The sequence below is a fragment of the Harpegnathos saltator genome, unplaced genomic scaffold (genome assembly GCF_003227715.2).
Source record: "Harpegnathos saltator strain DR-91 unplaced genomic scaffold, Hsal_v8.6 scaffold139, whole genome shotgun sequence".
Lineage (NCBI taxonomy): Eukaryota > Metazoa > Arthropoda > Insecta > Hymenoptera > Formicidae > Harpegnathos > Harpegnathos saltator.
The window spans coordinates 1,379,623-1,400,000 of NW_020229916.1; the positions used below are offsets into that span (position 1 = coordinate 1,379,623).

The 20,378-nt window shown below is 50.6% G+C and overlaps 2 protein-coding genes across 2 annotated transcripts in view; one reads left to right on the forward strand and one right to left on the reverse strand.

Moving 5' to 3' along the window:
- Positions 1 to 20,378, forward strand: part of trol (terribly reduced optic lobes) — a 256,374-nt gene that overhangs the window by 197,435 nt on the left and 38,561 nt on the right. Inside the window, exon 15 of the mRNA XM_025308098.1 lies at positions 1,090 to 3,624. Coding sequence (XP_025163883.1) covers positions 1,090 to 3,624 — 2,535 coding nt within the window. The remainder of the gene's footprint in view (positions 1 to 1,089; positions 3,625 to 20,378) is intronic.
- The window catches only part of LOC112590724 (uncharacterized), a 58,936-nt gene that overhangs the window by 33,243 nt on the left and 5,315 nt on the right, over positions 1 to 20,378 (reverse strand). The gene's annotated exons all lie outside the window — the stretch shown is intronic.

A 20,378-nucleotide genomic window follows, 5' to 3' on the forward strand; every position in this document is an offset into this window, starting at 1 on the left:
GTCGTGCATGTAAACTGCGCGTAGTTGCGCGATTTCAAAGATGTTCGTGTTGCTCTTCTTTATTTATATTTTCCATGCTTCATGAATGAGCTAGCTTTTTGTGGAAATGTTTGTCAGATCTTTCCCCTTTCTGTTTACGCGAAATTCAGAAGTCTATTCTACGCCGATGTGACGGATTCTAAAAGGATCAGCAAAGATCTGACAGGGTTGAGTTCAGATTCAGTATTGACGAGATTGATGAAGAAATATTTTAACGATACGTCGCTCGAGCTCGAGCGTAGACATCTCTTTGTGCTAATCTTTTCGGAATCTGTTATTTTAGTATACGACGGACTCATCATCAGATTTATTAATGAAGATTCGGCTATTTTCAACGTTTCAAATTCGTAAACTGAAACGTATTCAGAGAAATTCATCGGTCTTTCTTAATGAGCCGTCCGTGCAGTAATTATCGATTACCATAAATTAGCTAAAGATGTAACAAACAGGGGAACCGGCTATTTATAATTATTTACCTAAAAAGAAACACACGAGTACAAAAATGTACTCGTAATCTTATTATCTTTTGTTTCCAACCCCTACAGTTCTTTCTTTATAATTTCTATTTTCCATTTATTGTACGTTCAAAAGTGCGAGTCACGGCGCAAAGAAGGCAGTTGGTGACACGCGAAATGTCACACGCGTTTTCTATGCAAAATGCTGGAGAACTCGAATGTTGACTCGGCTAATCTACACCCGGTGGCGATTATCGCTCGCCAAACCAAACACGGTTGCGCACGAAAGAACGAATCCAAGATGCGCGCGAGCCTTTCTACGTAACTACCGCCGATCGATTCGCAATCGGCTCGGCTGGCGAAGGATCTCGAGGAACGTTCGCGAACGGAAAACCGAACGAAAGTTCGGCGAGATTCTCTCTACGGCCGACGCTGTCGTCAGCTGAAAGCGCGGAAAGGGCAGTCGTGAGCGCGAAACTGAAGAAGCCTGGAAATTCTCGTCATGATACTCGCCTCTCTTCCGCCGCGCCGCGGCGATCCGTCTTTGATCGCGCTTAACCGCGAAATCATGCGCCTCCCCCTGCCCCTGCCATAGAGAGACGAAAGTTTCATAACGCCGAAAAGTTGGCCGCGCTCGCGCGGACGTCGTCGGCTGTGGCCCCCCGCGGAAGAGGGGGACCCGCGGGACGCCGAGGGAATACGTCGCGACCAGCCGCGACCACCGAGAGCGGCCGTCAGCTCGCCGTCGGGCCGTTCGTGACGATCAGCGACTCGATGCTGGAGATGTTCCCGGAGGAATCTCAGCCGCGAGCCATCCCGGATTCCTTGCTGCGGAAGCCCGCGGTGTACCTGGCGAATATCAACGGCGAGTGGAGAGACGACGAGCGCGCCGCTCGACTTGGCGCGAAGGCCGGCGCGAAGAATCGCCGCGGCCCGCTCCAGCCGGAGCGACCTGGCTGGTCAGACGACCTCGTGAGGTCCGTCATTCTGAGGAAACACAATGGCACGCTGAAGAAAGCCGGAGGCGGCAGGCGAGAGACGAACAGCGCGAAGGCGCCGGGAGGATCCAGGTGTTCGAACGCGACGACGACGACGACGAGAGTGTCGTCCTGGAGAAGAAAGCCCGTGTCGAACGGCCGGGGTTCAACTCAACAAGGAGCTCGAGACACCCGGTCGAGGAAGAAAAACCGCGCGCATCGCGCTAACGCGTTGACGAAGACGGGGTCGCTGAAAGCGCACAAACGAGTGAGGAAGCCGATGGTAAACACGTCGGACGGAAGCGGTAGCGAAGGGATCGGCGACACGAAGAGGAAGACGGCGGTCGATGACGTCGGCCGACGAGCTGCTGGCGAGTCCTTCGTGGGAATCTCGCTCGCATCGCCTGGAGGCGCTTCGATGCGAACGGAGGCTTCGACCGACATGACGACGTCGGGTACAGCGGACGATTTCAGCTCGACAGTCACAAATCGGCTGGCGCCGGAGGGAGCGAAAGTCCGCAAGAATGACTTCCGCTTCATCAAGACGGAGAGTCTGGTGTACGAGTCCAATTCGCCGAACGTGGAGCTGCGTCGTTCTTTCCCGAAGCTCACCAACGACATCGACGAAGCGGCCCCGCCGGACCCGCCAAGGTCGAGCGACAGTCCAAAGCAAGGTGAGAGCGCCGAGAACGCTGGCCTGGAAAGTTTCGTCGACGGGCTCGACGACAAGATCGATTCCGGATTGTTGAGCTCCGACGAAACGACCGAGCCGACGACGGCGCGCGATTTCGCAGCCATGAGCGAAGCCCGCTCCGAGTCCAGAGAGACTCTGGAGGAGGAATCGAGGCGTGAGGATTACGACGTGCTGTTAAGCTGGACAGAAACGCCGTCGTCGACGACGGCGATGACGACGGTGACGACGGAGGACGCGCCGTTGACGCGGCAGGCGAGCGAAGATGAATCCGGCGAGATGCACAACAAACGCAAGCACAAAGGTCGCCGTAATGAGCGCAAGAACAATGGCTCGAAGAGACGCGGCAAAAAGCGCAATAAGAAGCGCAAGAACAAGCAGACGACCGTGCCGGCTGGAGGCGGGACGCCGTCGAGCGTCGACGACGATGAGCGTCAGCGCAACACGGAGGCCACATCTACCCGTAATGATCCGAGCTACGGCGAGGACGCGTCCTCGGACACGAGCGACCGGATGACGACGGAGGATCTCGGGACGCAGCACTTGAGCGTCGACGAGCGCGTCACGGAGGACTTCTCAAGCGGACCGCGATCGGCTGAAACGACGCAGGCAGACCTCAGCAGTGATGACGCTCCGTCGACTCCGTCGACTGCGTCCGACGAGAACTACCCGGACAGAGGAGGGGTCGCGAGTAGCACCGAAAGCGGTGCGTTTACGACCCGCTTCTCGAGCGACGACGAGGACGCACCGTCTCAAACGACGGGATCTCACGGTACCTCCGCCGACGACGGCGATTCTTCCGCGTCTGACCAAGCGTCGCCGAGCGTGGAGATGGTCGAGACGAGCGCTGAGGTTGCTGAAGAGCCAAGGAGCTCCCCGTCACCCAGCACCAGCACCGGGAGCAACGAGCGAAGGAGCGTGACGGGCGAACCATGGAGCGGCGGCCGTGGAAGCGACGAGGAAGAAGAAGAGCCGAAGAGACGGGCCGAAGAGGACACGACGGCCGCCACGACAGGCGGCACCATCCACAACGAGTTCTCCGACTTGGACAGCGAAGAGGAGTACAAGGACACGTCGGAAGCGACGCTTTTCCTCGAGAACGAGGACGCCGTGACGTCAGCCGGCGAGGCGGACTACGAGGTCGACAACTGCGATAAGAACCAGCACGCCTGCGACGAGTACACGTGCATCGACGAGGATAAGCTCTGCAACGGCATCGTCGACTGTATAAACGCCAGCGACGAGGTCGACTGCGACTACATATACATCAAGAGGCTGGAGCAGCACCTCAACGGACATTCTACCGTCGGCACGTTCGCGCCAGCAACGTCGAGGAACACGTCGATGGAGGACTACGACATCTTCAAGTTGTTGCACTTCTGCAACGACTGCATAAGAAAGCTGAACATCTGCGACGGTGAGAGCAACTGCGCAGACGGCAGCTACCGCAAGAACTCCAAAGGTACAGCGCGGTGTCTGTCGAGCGACACCTCGTCTCTGGCTTCGCTGTAAAATCTGCCGGGGTGAAGAACACGAGGAAACGCGCTTCTCGTCGTCTCTTTTTCTCTCTCTCTCTCTCTCTCTCTCTCTCTCTCTCTCTCTCTCTCTCTCTCTCTCTACCACGATCAGCACTTGGCCACCACTATTTTTCGCTGTACAGAAAATGGCTTCTTCGGACGCGCTGGACGTTCTCGGGGGAAACCGGACGCACCGGATGCTGGGCTTTGTGCGTCTCTTCGTCCTCTCACAGTCTCACTCCTCCGAGCTGACGAAAATGGCGCGTCTCGACGGCCGCGCGCGTAACGCTTGCCCGGGGAACGTTAACAAAGTGAGTTTCGCCGGGGCGAAACACACAAACATACACGCACACGCGGCGGGAAAGTTCCGCGTTTAATGCTGGAATCAAATGCACGCCGCACATTGTGTACCGTCCAACTGTGCTGTAAAAATACTGCCTATCGTGCGCGAATCCGGAAGCCTATCGTGCGTCGCTCTCTCTGGGAACGGCGCTCCCCGGCCGGAAGACGATGATCGTTCCACCTTGAGCTCGACCTTCGACGGATTCTCGTCGAGCTCGTCTCATTAGGCGCGTCGCGTCTGAGATTCCTCGCGCGCGATCCGGGAGAGGATTTGCACCTGGCTGTGGCGATTGCGTGCGCGCGGATCGGTGTCGGCGGCTCGTTAATCAACTGTCGCGGCCGTCAGCCGGTCGTATCTGCGGCGGGGCGGCGCACTCGCGATTAGATCGCCGATCGAGCGAGCGAGAGCGCGTCAGCGACGGCAAATTGCAAATCCTCCGCCTCGGGTACAGGAATGATCCTTCCCTCGTCCTCCGTCGATTCCATTCCTGATCCATCATCGTCCCAGTCACGCACACGCTCTTTTCTTCCTCTTTCTCTCCCCGCCCCCCCCCCTCCCTCCCGCTCTTTTGGTTTCTCTGTCTACCATTCGCTTCCCACAAGGATACAGAAATACACACCGTTCCCGGTCGTAAATCACGAGCGGGAGTAATTTTCAATGACGTTCTCAGAACTCACTTCCGCTGACGATGACGAAACGCGAGTCACACTACTCTCTCACCCCCACCCGAAACACTGTACATAAGTTACGAGTATAGAGAAAGGGGCGAAGGAGGAGGCGGATGAACACGAGATCGAACGGAAGTCTGAGGCCACTCGAGACAGGCTTCCTTCCTCCTTCATCGTTCTCGCGGCACAAAGTTGAATACGTGACAAACGTATGATTGCATTATCGTGTTGCCGCCCCCTCCTACAGCCTCGGATGATGATCCTAGTCACCTCTAAAGGGCTTCTTCACGGCGCTTTAAATGTTAGACAAGCTTCGAGAACATCCTGTGTAAAAAGTCCCTCTCGGGCGCGGAATTACCGCGCGATTTACCAGAGACGCTTTTCATGTACAGATTTACTGAGCCCTCCGTCGTGCCTAAAACTGCTTTAAATGTCTCTTCATCGTATGTTCATAGCTTGTACGTAATTTCGACCTCGAGCGCTCGCCTGCCTCGGTCGCCTGCACGAAAATATCGTCTCCCATCCGGCGACTTTTCTCTTCTCTTTCGGCCGACATTTCGAGCTTCTCGAGCTTCAAGATTGTCGCGTAATTTCGCCCCCTGCGTGAGATCCCGCGATTGCGCGCTCTTGGAAGAAGTAAACGCCACTTTCCGCGATCTTACTCGGCTGCCGACGTCACGACGTTCGCGTCTGCGCGACTCGACCGGCTATCCTTCATCCCCGAGCTGGTCGGCTCGGGATCGCGGCGACCGAGCGGCAGAATGCGAGACGCGAGTGTCCGATCAGGAGGGTCTTTGTTTTTGCCGGTGGCACCCTGTAGGTTTGGCCCCGTGCCCCTCTATGGACTTCACCTGCGGAGATGGTTCCTGCATACCGAAGAGCTCGGTCTGCGACGGATTCGACGACTGCCCCAGGGCAGAAGACGAGCTTCATTGCGGTACATACATAACCACGTACATACCTTTCACCGCTGACACGGCGCCGACAAACCGAAAAAGAAAGAGAGAGGGAGGGTGCAAATAGATGAGAGAGAGAGAGAGAGAGAGAGAGAGAAAAAAAAGGACAGGAGGGAGACAGAGCGCGCGCGCGTGGATGACGCCGCGACATAACGTCAACCGCGATGTTATTTTGACGTTTAACGCGATTGGAGGCTGCAGAGAGATAGAAAAAAAAAAAAAAGAGGAGAGACAGAGAGTTTCACAGCGGTGAAACATAATATTTTTGTTATGTTCCGTCGGTATCGTTACGCGATTGCAACAATAACAAGTGGCGCGATGGAATTTTAACTGCGTCGCGGTAGTATATCCGCGCGGTCATGGCGTTTCGATTCTAGAGACTGATACCGTTCGTACTCCGCCATATTCGCGCGCGAGATATCGCTAACACGTGCGCGCGCTTACGTCATTGCGCAACGAACGATCGGTCTCGCGTTTTGTAACGGAGTCTTCCAACAAGCCGCGAGGCGCGACGACGTGAACGATCGATACAATTGACTCTTGTCTCTCCTGCTCTCTCTCTCTCTCTCTCTCTCTCTCTCTCTCTCTCTCTCTCTCTCTCTCTCTCTCTCTCTCTCTCTCTCTCTCGATCTGGACCGCGGAGAATATTCGAGTCGCCATCGCGATTGGAGCCACGATATGCGACCGATTTTCTCTCTCTCTCTCTCTTTCTCTCTCTCTCTCTCTCTCTCTCTCTCTCTCTTTCTTCGGTCGCCGCCGCCGCTGCCATTCTCCACGTCCTTGCTTTGTGGCTTACGTCCGGTACAAAACGCTTGCCATTGAATTAATCGCTTGTTCGTCACACCTCATTGCGTCCGATCCCGGACCTGTTCCACACGTGGGTCAGACGCTAATTACAGAGGCTACTTAAAATCAGCGCGCCCCGTGATTTTAATCGCCCGTCTCCAGCTCGAATGTCACACGCGTCAACGTTCGATCAAGAGTCGCATCTGGAAGGTGACTCGGGCTTAACGGCTTAACGGAGTGACACAATGCTGAGGATCGTTCAGCATCCGCAATCGGAAGAAAATTCTTCATTACCGTGTCTCGTCATCTAATGATTATCTGATCGAAAGAATCGATTGTAGCAAGCAATGGAAGAAACGCGAGGACGAGATCTGCATGTAAAATCGCGCATATCATGGCCGTTTAAAAAAAGAGAAAAGCTGATAACAACGTGCGTCCTTCGCGTTCCAGCATGACTACCACTCCTCCACCGATTCTGTGTAGATCTCCACAGATATAAATATCGTCGACTATTTGTATGATGTCTCTTACAACCGACGGCGCGTCAGTCAAGAGCGGGATGATTCCCTCATGGAATGAAAGATCAGTCGGCGATATTTCAGATAAAATGTTTCCGCGCGAAGCGCCTCGCTCTCGGCGAAAATTCATCTTGCGGGTCGAAAGACACATTCTTCCGCGCTGTCTCGTGCTTTTGAGAGATTCTCTTCTCCTTTTAAACGCGTAAAATCGATGTATTTCCACTCGTATCTCGACAACCGTCGTTGCGACGGCTCGTCGAAAGAGATACGGAAGAACATTGTTAATTTTTCAATCGTCAACATCAGTTACCTCGCGAGCGGAATCACTCGTCGCACGAGACACAATTTGGCCACGGAATCTCCGGCGAGCTTTTTCACGAAAAGTCAATCCTTTTCCGACAGCATCGCCAGTTACGGGACACCCCGAGTGTAAACTGAGCATAACTTTTTCATATAATATCCCGCGATTAATTCGCGATGTAATTTAATAACTATCGTTCCAGGATAACTCACGATCTTTTATACGCATATATTTTTCTGACACACGCACACACGTGACGTTTTTATACAGTATCATAACGCATCGTGCGCGCGTGTGGGATTCATTCGCGAGCGGCGCTTCCCGCCGGATATCAGTCGCGGAAATATTATTTTCATACGCGTTCGAATGTGCGCAAGGCAGGTACGATCCCTACCGCGAGGTTTCGATTCTAAATACTGCCGTCGTCCGTACGCCCTGACAAACGGCCTCATAATAGCGTACCATTACGCACATTTACGGGGAGCTAATAATATCGTGTGTGCCTTGCGCCGCGAAACCGTAGCCGGTGCCCGCCGCCGCGGCGGCGGTTATCGTCACGACACATTTTTCGCGCGATGCACGCGACATCGTAATCCGCATTAGCTAATACCGCGAGAGTTATTTTTCACGAACATTTCACGTCCGCGAACGTCAATGCGCGGAATGGCTCGCGTTTGTCGTAAATGCGAGCCGAAATAATTTCCGAGCGCTCGCCGCTCTCGTTGCGAACTGTGTAATCGCTGGCTGATACTCTCGTTGCTCAAAAGCAGCTTTTCGCTTTCATGATGTGATAATAGCAGAAGCAGAATCAAATGAAATAGATTCCCCTTCCCTGAGGTAGGGAAAAAATATAACAAAAAAAAGCAACACCGACGACCACTGAAAATGTTTGGGAGTGTGCGTAGCTTTCGCTTCGTTGCATATGTATATATATATATATATATATATATACACACATGCGCACAATATATGCATACATACATATACACGTGTATAAATAAATATATGTTTATGTTTTTATTTGAGCGGACCTTCGAGAACCAACCGTATTCTATCGCCATGAATTTCGGCGAAAATGCCCCAAATGATCCCAAAAACGAGTGCTTTTAAATAGATTTTCACCGACCAACAAATTTAATGCCAAAAATGTTTAAATAATTTCATATATCGTCGACAATATGACACTGCCTCCCCAGATAAGTCTACATGCTGCAATTATATATCTGTTCATCCAATCACCCTTCTTTTCGGCCACCTAATTTTAAATTAAGAGATGGAGAAACTATGTAGTGGGTTAAATTTTGTAGGTCAGATTAGTTTAGGATAAATATCTATTTGTTATCAAATAAACACATAGAATCACAGCATATAGATGTGTGAAAGTAGCGTAACATTGATAGCGATACATAAAGTTACTTGCATGCTTTTGGCATTAAATTTATAGCAATTGAGTGGCTTTCGAAAATTTATAACACACGTTTCTTTCTTTCTTTATAACACACATGTATGATGTATACATATATGTGTGTGTGTATGTGTGTGTGTGTGTGTGTGTGTGCGTGCGTGCGTGCGTGTGTGTGTGTGTGTGTGTGTATGTATCGGGTCACTGTATATGTAAAAGATGTGTGTTCTCTGCGCATATGTCCGCTGAACAAAACAAAACACAGAGCGGGAATGCACGCCTAACCAGTTCAAATGCGCCACCGGGAACAAATGCATCGAGGACGTCTACAGGTGCGACGGCCATCCGGATTGTCCAGATCGCAGCGACGAGGACTGTGTCCCATCCGCTAACGACACCAGTACACACATCACATCGCCTGCCACCAGTACGCCTCTTTTTCAGTGTGTCCGTCGCTTCATTCATGATAGATTCGCGCAACCGTCGTCCGGCGTGCTCCGCTAATGTCGAGTGCAGAGGATCGATCTTTGGACTCATGAATCCTGGCGACTCGTTAACGATCGCCTCAATGAACTTTACGAAAATATCCGACGGCGACTTTCGCTTTGAACGATCTGCAATTCGCGACAAGCGTCTTGTCTGCAGGAAAACACCCGAGGAATCGAAATTACATGTTTGAGGGGATGTCAAAATGGATAATGAAAAATCCAAAAGTGTTGGTAACGTGGAGGCTGTCGTTTAAACATTACTAACATTAAATATGAAATGAACTGTCTGTGATACGATCATGCTCAACTCTTCGTATTTCTTGTGTATCTGTGGAATCCATAAAAATGTTTGTCACATTTAGCGGGGATTCTAACCAGGCACTCGTGAAGATTCTTACGCGAGCTACCCGTACATCTCTAAGCTTTGAAATTCAGTCATAATGGCGCGGCAATTTTCATGAACGGAGCGGACACACGCTCGATATGTCGACAAACTGCGGAACTTTTATATCGGACAAATATTTTCCCTAATTGATAGCTCGGGATATCAACTTTGAAACTTTTTATCGTTTACATATCGGACAATGCTGCATTTCATTATGCAGCAAAATCGCTTATAATTTCATGCGACCAGTGCGATGTAAATTTTGCAAAGAACAATTTTGTATCGATAAAATTTTCAAACATATCATCCCCTTAAGGTTGAATAATTTTGAATGTTCCAGTTTGTAACAGCCTGAATTTACAATCACATCTGTTTCTGTCGACATCAGCTAATGAAAATCCACATTTACCCCGAAATATGCTTTTTCATTCTTAATTTTGTTTTATTATCGATTAGAACAAGTTTCGAATAAAATTGAAACTCACGGTATAAATGCCGGAGCATCAAAATTACAAGTTTACTGCTGGCGACGATGATTCGAGCAATTCAAACGTCTTAGAAACTGATAGTTAGTATCGAATATCGATTTGTTATTTCTCCGATCATTCCCGAACCGAGAAAATTATCTAAATTAAAATGTTTCCCCACAGATTGGAGAAACACCGATGCGAAAGCTCCGAATGTTCAAGCTTTCTGAAATCCGAATTAACTTTGTGTACTCGACGCGTGTATTATTAATTTATTAATTTATTTTCGCGGTGGGATTATCTGTGATCACTAATTGGCACGAATTGGGATCCACTATCCAGCTCGAGGACACACGCTCGCACAGTTGCTCGAGTGTGCTCCATGTCGCACACACCGCATGAAATCACAAAGAGAATCTCGCGGCGGGTCCGTCGCGAGTTGCAGATCGGCCGGAGCGAACTGTTCCGCGCGCTGTTTTCTCCGGGCACATTGTGCTGCAACACACATTCATTCTGTCGTTCGCGGCGAACGACAGAAGTTAACGTAAAAATAGGAGATCTGAAAAATATTTCCGGACCGCGAAGAGAAGAGAAGTTTCTCACCGTCGCTCGGCGAGTCGGTAAAACACGAGTCTCGGCCAAGTCCTCTTAAGGAACTCTCTTATTTACGCGGAACAAATGGATGTACTCGACCGAGCGGATACATACGCTCGACGATATGGTTGCATCTCATCGCACAATTCTCACGATCGATCATTACGACCGCGGCCGAGAAAGCGGCTCACCGGCTCCTTCCGCGAAGACCCGACGCATTGTAACATTTGTTGCCGCATCGGCTTGAGAATTTCTTTACGCGCCCGACCGCGCTAAATTTCATTCGAGACAACTTATGGAACATGGAGAAGAGACTCGCGCTCCCTTCTCCCTCGACGTCGAGCAGCTGCAACCCCGAAACGGACGGTGCCGCTTTATCGTGCCGCGCTCGGCAGGGTCGGGAATATACAGGAAGCGCGGCGTTATCCCGCGTGAATCCCCCGTATGGAAGATTCACGGCGGTGACCGACGTGGCATTCCGCGGCCGTTTGCGCCGCAAATCGCGAAGCGATATAAAGGCACGGCCGGCGAAATATCGCTGTGTACGTGCACCGATACACAAGTAGCTGCACCACGCACGTGTAACCAACCTGTATTCGCTCGGAGACGCGACGACGTTATCCGACGGAGCCGACGCTCCCGATCGCGCCCTCGATTCTTCCCTCGCGCGAGCTTTATCGTTCCCAAGGATCTGTCCCAAAGGAACGATGAGGCTGGGTCCGTACCTAGCCGGCGACAGGCAGGGATTCTTTTATTTTTTTATTCTTTTCTTTACAAGGACTCGGGATGTCCAGCCTGCCGCCGTCTGGACGACTAGTGAGTGAGAGCTGCGGTGAGCGATCTCGGTTCGATCGTTTTCCTCCAAAATCCGATCTCTGGAGGAGGAAGTAAATTTTCCGAAAATCGTGATCGCTCATCGCTAGTGAGGATCCAGCTAGAGGCGCGACTGAAAAATTCGAGCGGCTCGAGCGGAGGAGCGCGCACCGTCGCTCGCGTCGTCGCGTCGCCTCTATCCAGCCGTGTCTGTGCGACGTTGCTTGCCTGTGTTGGTATACCTCGTCTTGGTCCTTGTTGCATCGTTGCATTGTGGTTTGCATTAGCGCAAAGATAAAGAATGAGTAGCGTTATATCCCCGCACCCCCTCCCCCCCCCAAACATGCGCCCTTTCAATCTCATCCCCCGGCCCGGTCGGCGACCGGTGGGCCGGCGCGCTTCTCCTTCCCGCCTCCTTCGAGAGGCCGCCTGAATGTGCCTGTATGTGCGATCAGACCCATCGAATCCACGCTGGCAGCCGGAACGCAGGAGGGAATGCGACCCGAGGACAGAAATGCGCTGCGATGACGGCGGTTGCTTTCTCCTGCGGCGTAGATGCGACAACGTCTTCGACTGCTTCGATGGCAGCGACGAGCGGGGCTGCGGTAAGGGCTTGACCTCGTCCTCTCGCGGTGACCTCGTCCTTCCTGCCTCTCTTCTTCTCTTGCCCTCGAGCACCCTCGTATTAATGATGGCGAACGCCGCTTGATCTCTCGTGAACAGCTAACGAATCTTTCGCGTGCCGAAGAGACGAAAGTCGCGGCGCGCTCCGCGCCAGTTCCGCGCCGTTATTTTTTGTATAGCGCGCGTCGCGCGGGTAACGGGCGATAACGTCCGATAACGTGAGACATATTTTTGATGACGAGCCGAATAATACAACGCGACTCGCGGCATTGTGCCCTCGTTAATGAGAACACGAGGACAGCGAACGTTTCGCTGCTTCATTTATTATTGCCGCTCAAGCGCTGTTACGGTATGCCGGTAATGAGGGATATTTTTCGCACGACGATCCAGTTTTCCCAATGAAATGTCCGTCCTCCGAAGAGCTCGTATTTACATATTAGCCGGCGACGTTCGCCGTCGAATCGACTGAAAAATTCACCGCTGGTCCTGTCAGTGTTCAAGTGTTCAGTGATGTCGTTACGCGCGGATATCAAAGCTAGCTATAGAATTTCGCAATCGATATGCTGAGAATACTGGTACCATATATTCCCTAATATATAACTTCGCTTTTCTCTTCCTCTCTTTTTCTCCTTTATCGTTTTTTTTTTTCTTTCTTTTTGGAGAAATTTGGAAGAAACGCGGCTTATTTTGGACCGTCTGAGTGCAGTCATAATTTATTTTCGACAGATTACTTTTCTGCAGGCAGTAACGAAAATGTGAGAAATTAAGTAGCTTTAAATTCACGAAGTTCCGTCGAAAATAGTTCTGGTCTCTTCAAATGCTGCATCCTGCTTGTTCGGTAACTCATCGTCAGAGCTGTCGCAGCTGAGAAATATGTCAGCAGCGTTTTCAGAAAGTATCTATAATGTCTTCAATAAGATATCTGACGTATTTCACATACTAAATAAGCAACATGCTAAAGACACAGCAATCCACACTCTTTCAAGGTACCATTTATAAATGCGCAGCTCAAAATTCTTTGACAATATATTTCGTTTTATCATTGCGTTTTCCTATAATCTTGACGTAATGCCGTGTCGACATCGACGTGTCTACATTATTTCAGTCTTCGAAAATACTCAGTTTTCGCTTGTTACTGTCATCACCGCGAGGAGGAGACTGTCCTAAAGGAAACGAAAAATAAATCTCGACGGAGAAGCTAAAAAGACGAACCCAAAAGTTTCAATGTCACAAAAATGAGACGCTGAACCCAGCCATTTTTTGCCTAACACCGACCGACAAGTCGGTTTCGCGCTTACACAGAGTTGACGCCTATAAAGTTTAAATATTCATACTCCATGATTTCATGTATGACTTGCTTCGGACGGTCCAAGACACTCGCGCAGAAAAACGCGAGCCAAGTCCTTTCCTCGCGATCACACAGCGAAATTTCAGGCACGGTCGCGCGTGACTTTGCGCAACGAAACGCTGAATGTCGCGAACGATACGCGGTAAGCAACAACGCGTGACAACACCACTGACACTGACGCCCTTCCCTCCCCTAGCCCGTTCCTCCCCCCGATTCTCAACCCGCTTTTCGCGGAAGCTTTCCACGTGTCTATGTCGCAAAGGGGTGTGCACACCTGCCGAGTGGAAGTGCGCCAGTGGCGAATGCTTGCCGGAAAACTATCGATGCGACGGGTTAAAGCAGTGCGCCGACGGCTCCGATGAGGATAGATGCGGTAATTATATGACAGCTTTTGCCCGCTATCGTTGCCCGAATAAAAAAAAAAAGTGGCCTTCTCACCGCGCTTCTCCGCGCGCTTTTGCGACCAGCTACTGTGCTCGTTCTCGAGACTCGGGGGTGCTGCTGACTCGCTACTCTTCCCGACACACAGATACCGGCTCGAATAATTATCGCGCAGCGACGTACACAATTGCGTAACACTAATCGCACTAATCAGCATGCGAAGCCCCGAAAAACTCGGGCTGTTCGAGTTGTCGGAGGGATTGCTCGGCGACGACGTGCGTTCCTCCGCCGTCGACTTTAAAACCAATGCCCGCATGGTGATGGAAAATTAACGATCATTCTCGTTGTCTCTTTCCATCCCCCGTGGATGTCGATCTCTTTCTTACGCGCACACGTACGTAATATGGAGTATCGTAACAATATCTATCGCTATTCTCATCTCATCCCTCAGCCCGGCCCCCTCCTCGCATAAGCCGAGGTTGCACTTGGATATCGTCAATCTATCCTTAAAATCGCAAACGGATCGGACTTCTCTCAAATGCGACATCCTGCACGCATGCGATTCCCTCGCCGGTTCCCGAGGTCGCATTCTTTCTCGCTGACGGGGAGCCGCCCTTGCATGCGTCGCGCGAAGCAATTAGCGCGACGTCGCATGTCTCTCGTGCACGTGGGGACGGATGCATCTCGCTTGTGCGTGTGTACGAATGCGTGCGAGTGTGTGTTGTAAATGGCGCACGTCTCTCCCCGAGAATATAACCGATATGAGTGCGGAAGTTTTCGCGCATGATGAGGCTGCCGTAAGTAGACCGTCGTGACACATCAAACGAACGCGACGCGAGGAGAGCGAGCGTCACGATCTCTCGTGACAGCTCTGAATCGTTCTCTCCCGCACACCCTTCCTGAGGAGAACTCGTTAGAGCAGAGTAGCCAGCAGTACTCGATACCATCAACGCGTATCAACTCACTCAAGGCGGCTGACAAGCGGCGCCCGTTGAACGGAAAACGCGCGCGCGCGCGCGCGCGTTACGATGTTCAGATAATAACACTTAAGTAATCGCGTAAATTCCTTGATGGCCCGCGAGGCTAAAGTTACAGCGCCGTAAAATATTGCAGGCAGGTGATCGTCAAGATCGCGAGGCAAGTTTCGTCCAACGCGAGCCAAATGAAACAAGAGCGGTTACGCGGTTACGCGCGATAAATCCCGAGGAGGCTCGCTCGCTCGCGAGAAACGAACGCGAGAAAACGAGAGCGAGTGGAAGAAAATTGTCCGCTGAAGCGCACGCGTCGTAAAGCCGAAGCGGGGGATGTTTCTTTCTTCCCGCGTCGCGCGATCAGCGCGATCGCGGGGATCGCGCACACGATTACTCGAGTGTTATCTGACGATCGCACACGCAACGGGCTGCGAGCGCGTTTCATCAGCCGATCATCTCGAGCGAATGCGAGACTCCGGTGGTAAGGCCATTTTTTCCACCCTCCCGCTCCCGCTCCCCACTCCTCCCGTATGGGTAGCATGCACGATACTATACTCGACATGGAACTTGGTAATTATTGTAGCAACCGAATGTCTGGCTGGATGGTTCCGATGCAACGACGGATTATGCCTCGACAATAAGAGACGTTGCGATGGTCGACCGCATTGCTTCGACGGCTCCGACGAGATCAATTGTCCTCGTAACGGTTATAATTTCGCTTTATTTCACACGCCCGAGAACGACACAGACCTAGTCACGCTCTTTGAGTGCGTTGAGGGCGAGTGCGGCGAGTGAAATCGCGGGCGGCGACTTTGTTAACGAACGCGCGCAGAGACGGTATCCTTCGCTCACGCGGTACCTGCATTTCACGCATGAAAAAAACGAGATGGAGATACGAGAGAAATGCGGGAAAATTGTGAGAATCTACCTCAAGAACAGGATGAAACTAGCCCCGCACTTTTCGAATTTTGTACTTTCTCGGATTGTGCTGCATCGTGCTACGTTTGTGCTACGTTTGTGCCGCAATCGGCAACTCTGTAACTCAAAGCGTATTCAAGAAAATTAAAAGAAACTAAATTTTTTTACATTTTCAAAATTTCGAAAGTTGTGCCGGATTATCAGGAGCAAGTCTAACCCAACAACTTTTTCTAATTGCAAAATGTCCTCAGATGGCTGGTTTTCGCAGTACGAGCATTCGAAGAAAGTAATTTTTAGGAATAATTTTAGGAATAATTTTCAGATCATTATAGTTTTTGAACCGTGATATATAGATATTCGAATTTTGCGAGTTATGCTGAATTGTGCTAGCCGAGTACATCTTTTTTCTACCGAACGAACGAAAGGAGATATTCAGTTTTTTCAAACGGCGCAACGCGGCACAAATTAGTAGGAATTAACAAACAAAAATTGAGTTCAATCAGATAAAAGTGAGGAGCTAGTAAATTTTTTCGTTTTTATTTTTTTCTCTAAATGTTATTGAAGCTATCGGTCTCGCGTTTGCGCAAATCAGCACAAACATAGCACAATACGGCGCAATAAAGAAAAATTCAAAATTCGAAAAGTGCGGGGCAAATGAAAAATTTAGTTTTTCTTAATTTTTTCTTGAGTACGCTTTGAGCTACAGAGTTGCGGATTGCGACACACACAATACGGCACAAACGTAGCACAATGCAGCACAATTCGAAAAGGTACAAAATTCGAAAAATGCGGGGCCAACTTCACACGTGGTCATCAACTTCGGGGATGAAACGCGCAAATCTTAGAGAGGCCCTTGGCGTATCGGTCGCCACGTCGTACATTGCAAATTTACGACGACCAATTCAGAAGGATACATTTGCTTCTGTGTAATTGAAACAAGTCTTCAAATTTACGCAAGTCGTGGCAATCGTGAAAGTAGAAAATAGAAAATCGTCCACCCGGTCCGCTGCACGAACGACGCGTTGGCGCGATGATACGTTAAGTCATCGTATACGTTAAGTTACGAAATTGCAGTCGTGAGTCGAATCATTTGGTGACTTTTCCTCGTCCGTGCAGAGTCCCGGCAGCTTTTGTCTCTTAGACAAGCGTAGACATTAGCACCGACTATACTTATAGCGTATAATTATAGCGTATACTTGGTAGTGGTAATGCTGCATCTTGCCGCGCGAAAGTTGACAGTCATCGGAATTATAGAACACCCCGGATACTTTTCGCTCTCGCTGGTCCCGCCGCAACTTAGGTCTGTGTCCTTCTTGAAGCATTATTTATATCGACCGATAGTCCGCCCGAAAGGAAGCTTATCGTCGAGTGAATCTCGGAATTTACAACGGCGTTTACAACGAACGAATTTGGTCGCAAGCTGCGCGATCCTGCGGTTATAATTAAAACGTTCCGGGTTCGACGCTAAGCTTCCTCCGTGCGCTATTTTCTTATTTTTAGTGTCTCTCTCTCTCTCTCTCTCTCTCTCTCTTTCTTTGTCCCTTTCTTTCTCTTTCTCCCTCCCTCTCTCTCTCTCTCTCTCTCTCTCTCTCTCTCTCTCTCTCACTCTCTTTCTCTCTCTCTCCGTGACGTTACTTTCTCTCCACTCGAATGACCTTCTATCAAGCATTCTCATCATAGACTAACACTTTCCGCGACATATGGCATTCTTGTTATGGGCATATGATACTTCTCTTTAGCGACTGAACGGTGAACGAGTGCAACCCTAATTTACTAATTTGTTTTGATCGTGTGTTCACGAGGAAGATGATCGGCGATGTGTATGTTTTCGTCTATCTAGAGACTTGCGATAAAAACGGGACTGAGCGCCGTCCCATCGGCCGCACTAAGCACTCTTTACGGCGCTCGGCTCGGTTTTTATTTCAAGGAGATTAGTTGTGTCACACATTCTCTCTCTCTCTCTCTCTCTCTCTCTCTCTCTCTCTCTCTCTCTCTCTCTCTCTCTCACTCTCTCTCTCTCTCTCTGTTCGCCGCCGGCGTCTCCTGCGGTCTTCCCCTCGAGGTTGACTTTCTCCCTGCGTATGTTATCATGAGACGAAGACCACGAGCTTCGTCTCCGAGCGGGGGGAGAGGTTTATATGCTTTATCTTGAGCATACACCTTGCCTGCGTAAACAGGCAAACCGCGGCGAAGGATGCAGCGTGTAAACCCCGCCGCTGAAGATCCCAGCCGCCGCGCCGGCCGCGTTAGGCAGCGCGCGCGGCGCTGTCAATTCGGACAAATGGCAGAGCGTGTCGCGAGCGACTTCTCCGAATGATCTATGCGAGAGACGTCGGCCGTCGGGCACGTCTGTCTGTAAATAACGGCCGACACGCGGCGGCGGTTTGCAGCGGCGACAGCGACCGCGCCGCAGCGCGCGGTGCATACGACGGCTGCGACGAACGCGGCGCGGCGCAGCGCGCGGATGCAGCCGCACGAACGGAACGACCGTAGCGCGCGAGGCGCGCCGGCATTCAAGTCGGCAATTAAGAGGCTGTGTAACTAATGCGCCCGCGGAGGCGCGTGCACGCGCACGCGGAAGCTGTTAATCTCGTTTCGTCGCGCTATATCGACCGTTCGTGTTCGGCCACGTCTCGCAGCGGCCGCCGACGCCGCGCGGCTCCATTTGTCGCAGTCGCCGCCGCCGCGGCGGAGAACGACCCTGTGGGAACTGGATGAATCGAAATCGAGGATTCTCTCGATCGTCGAGCTGTCCGTCGAACTCGAGAGCCCCCCCCGATCGTCGGGAAGTTGCGAAGAGGGTCGCTTGCTAAATGATTCGGCAGCGCGATATAACCGGCCGGCGCAGAAACAGGAAGAGGACATTCGTCGCGACACGTTCACACTTCATTCGTGTGAACGTTTTGTTTTCCTTCATTTTTTCTCCCCTTCGTTCTTCTTTTTTTCTTTTTCTTTTCTGTTCCCTTTAATTCTCGACCCCGCTGATTATAAAACCCGCTATTTTGTTCGGATTATTTTTAAAACTGTTCCTTTCTCGATTGTCGATTTTTCATGAGAGTAATTCGATAGAGCGGATAAAACGGAGCGGAGCAAGAAATAGCGAATTTTCAAGAATCTTCAAGTCGAAACTCGACCTCGACGATTGGAGAGCTCTTAGAGATTTCGCTCTAAGTGAATTTCCATCAACCGCGTCTTTTAATTCGTCCAGTTTTACACGTGATCGGCGATCTCTGTGTCTCTCTTTCTCTTTCTTTCTATGTTTCAGCATCATATACATTTCTCGTTATATCTTAGCGTCTATAGACACAATGAGACAAACACGGCCTAATAAGATACAGGAGATAAGATAATTATAATTATCGAATTATCAAGGTTCGATAATTATCGAATTAGGTGGGACCAGTTATTGGGGCTCGCTTGCTGCGAATTGAATTCTACCTTTGCTCTCTCACGTGTCGCGTTTCTGTCTCATTGTGTCTCGTTTTCTATGACTGTTTGTGCCTTGATCTTGGACATCCGATTCTTAACAATTGTACTTTGCGTCTATGACAATATATCTTGATTACGCTCGATGATTTTCTTGACATGCATTTTGCATCGATTAGATCGACTGGAACTAATTCTATTTTTGATATTAACCTTCATTTTTGTCTCTCTCTCTCTCTCTCTCTCTCTCTCTCTCTCTCTCTCTCCCTCTCCCTCCCTCCCTACCTCCCTCCCTCCCTCCCTCTCTCTCCATCTCTCTATCTTTCTTCCTGTCTCTCAACTTTCTCTCTTTCTTTCTGTCCGCCTGTTTCTATACTATCTGTTGTCCATCTACTTTCAGCACAGGTTGCCTGACTTTTGAATGGCGCATCTACCTGTATTATACCTGTATTATACGAACCTATACCTATTTATATGCAATTTTATGTACACGTTTCCGTGATATACTTTTTACCTCCGGTTATTTACGCCTCCGCAATTTTCCACGCCACGCGTTGACGCGTGCACAAACCGCGCTCTGTTGTTGCGTACGTACCGCGCAGCTCGCGGCTGTAACGTAACGTGAACTTTTGTAAATGTCACGTTTCGCACGATGTTCCGTCCCGCGTTTGAGAAACTAAGTTGACTAGTTTAATAAAAACGAAAACGAGAAAAAAGAAAAAAGAGCGAGCGGGCGGGACAAAATTTGCACGGAGCGCTCCGAAAAGTGTGCGCGCGCATTAGAGAAGAGACGATTCAACAACGGCAAAAAAAAGAAAAAAGAAAGAAGAGGAAGAAAACAATACGCTCGTACGCGTACGAATCACCGGAGGATTCCGGCGTGTAACCTCGCGCGATCGGATTCGCGAGCCAAATTGCTAACGGCCACGAGTAAAAATCTCTTCTTCCCGCCCGCGCCCGCGCCGGTGGTCTTTCGATTTGTTAATTAATTAAATTGAGTGCGCGCACGCGACATCGCGGCCGTCGTCCCCCAAGTTTCTTCTTTCCAGGTACGACGCACGGCGACGCGCACGACGACGACGACGACGACGACGACGACCTCGACGTCGACGTCGACGACGCTCATTTGACGAGCCGTCGCGCGCGGAAGCACCTCTCGCGGGACCCCTTTATCGATCGATCATTATCGAAGGCACTTGGTCAGCCTCGCGCATCTAATTTCCCCGCAAGGGTGAGAGCCGCGCACGTTACGTCGAAGCCGTTCGCAATTTTTCCCCGCTCGGCGACGGGGACGTATACGTGCGAGCGCG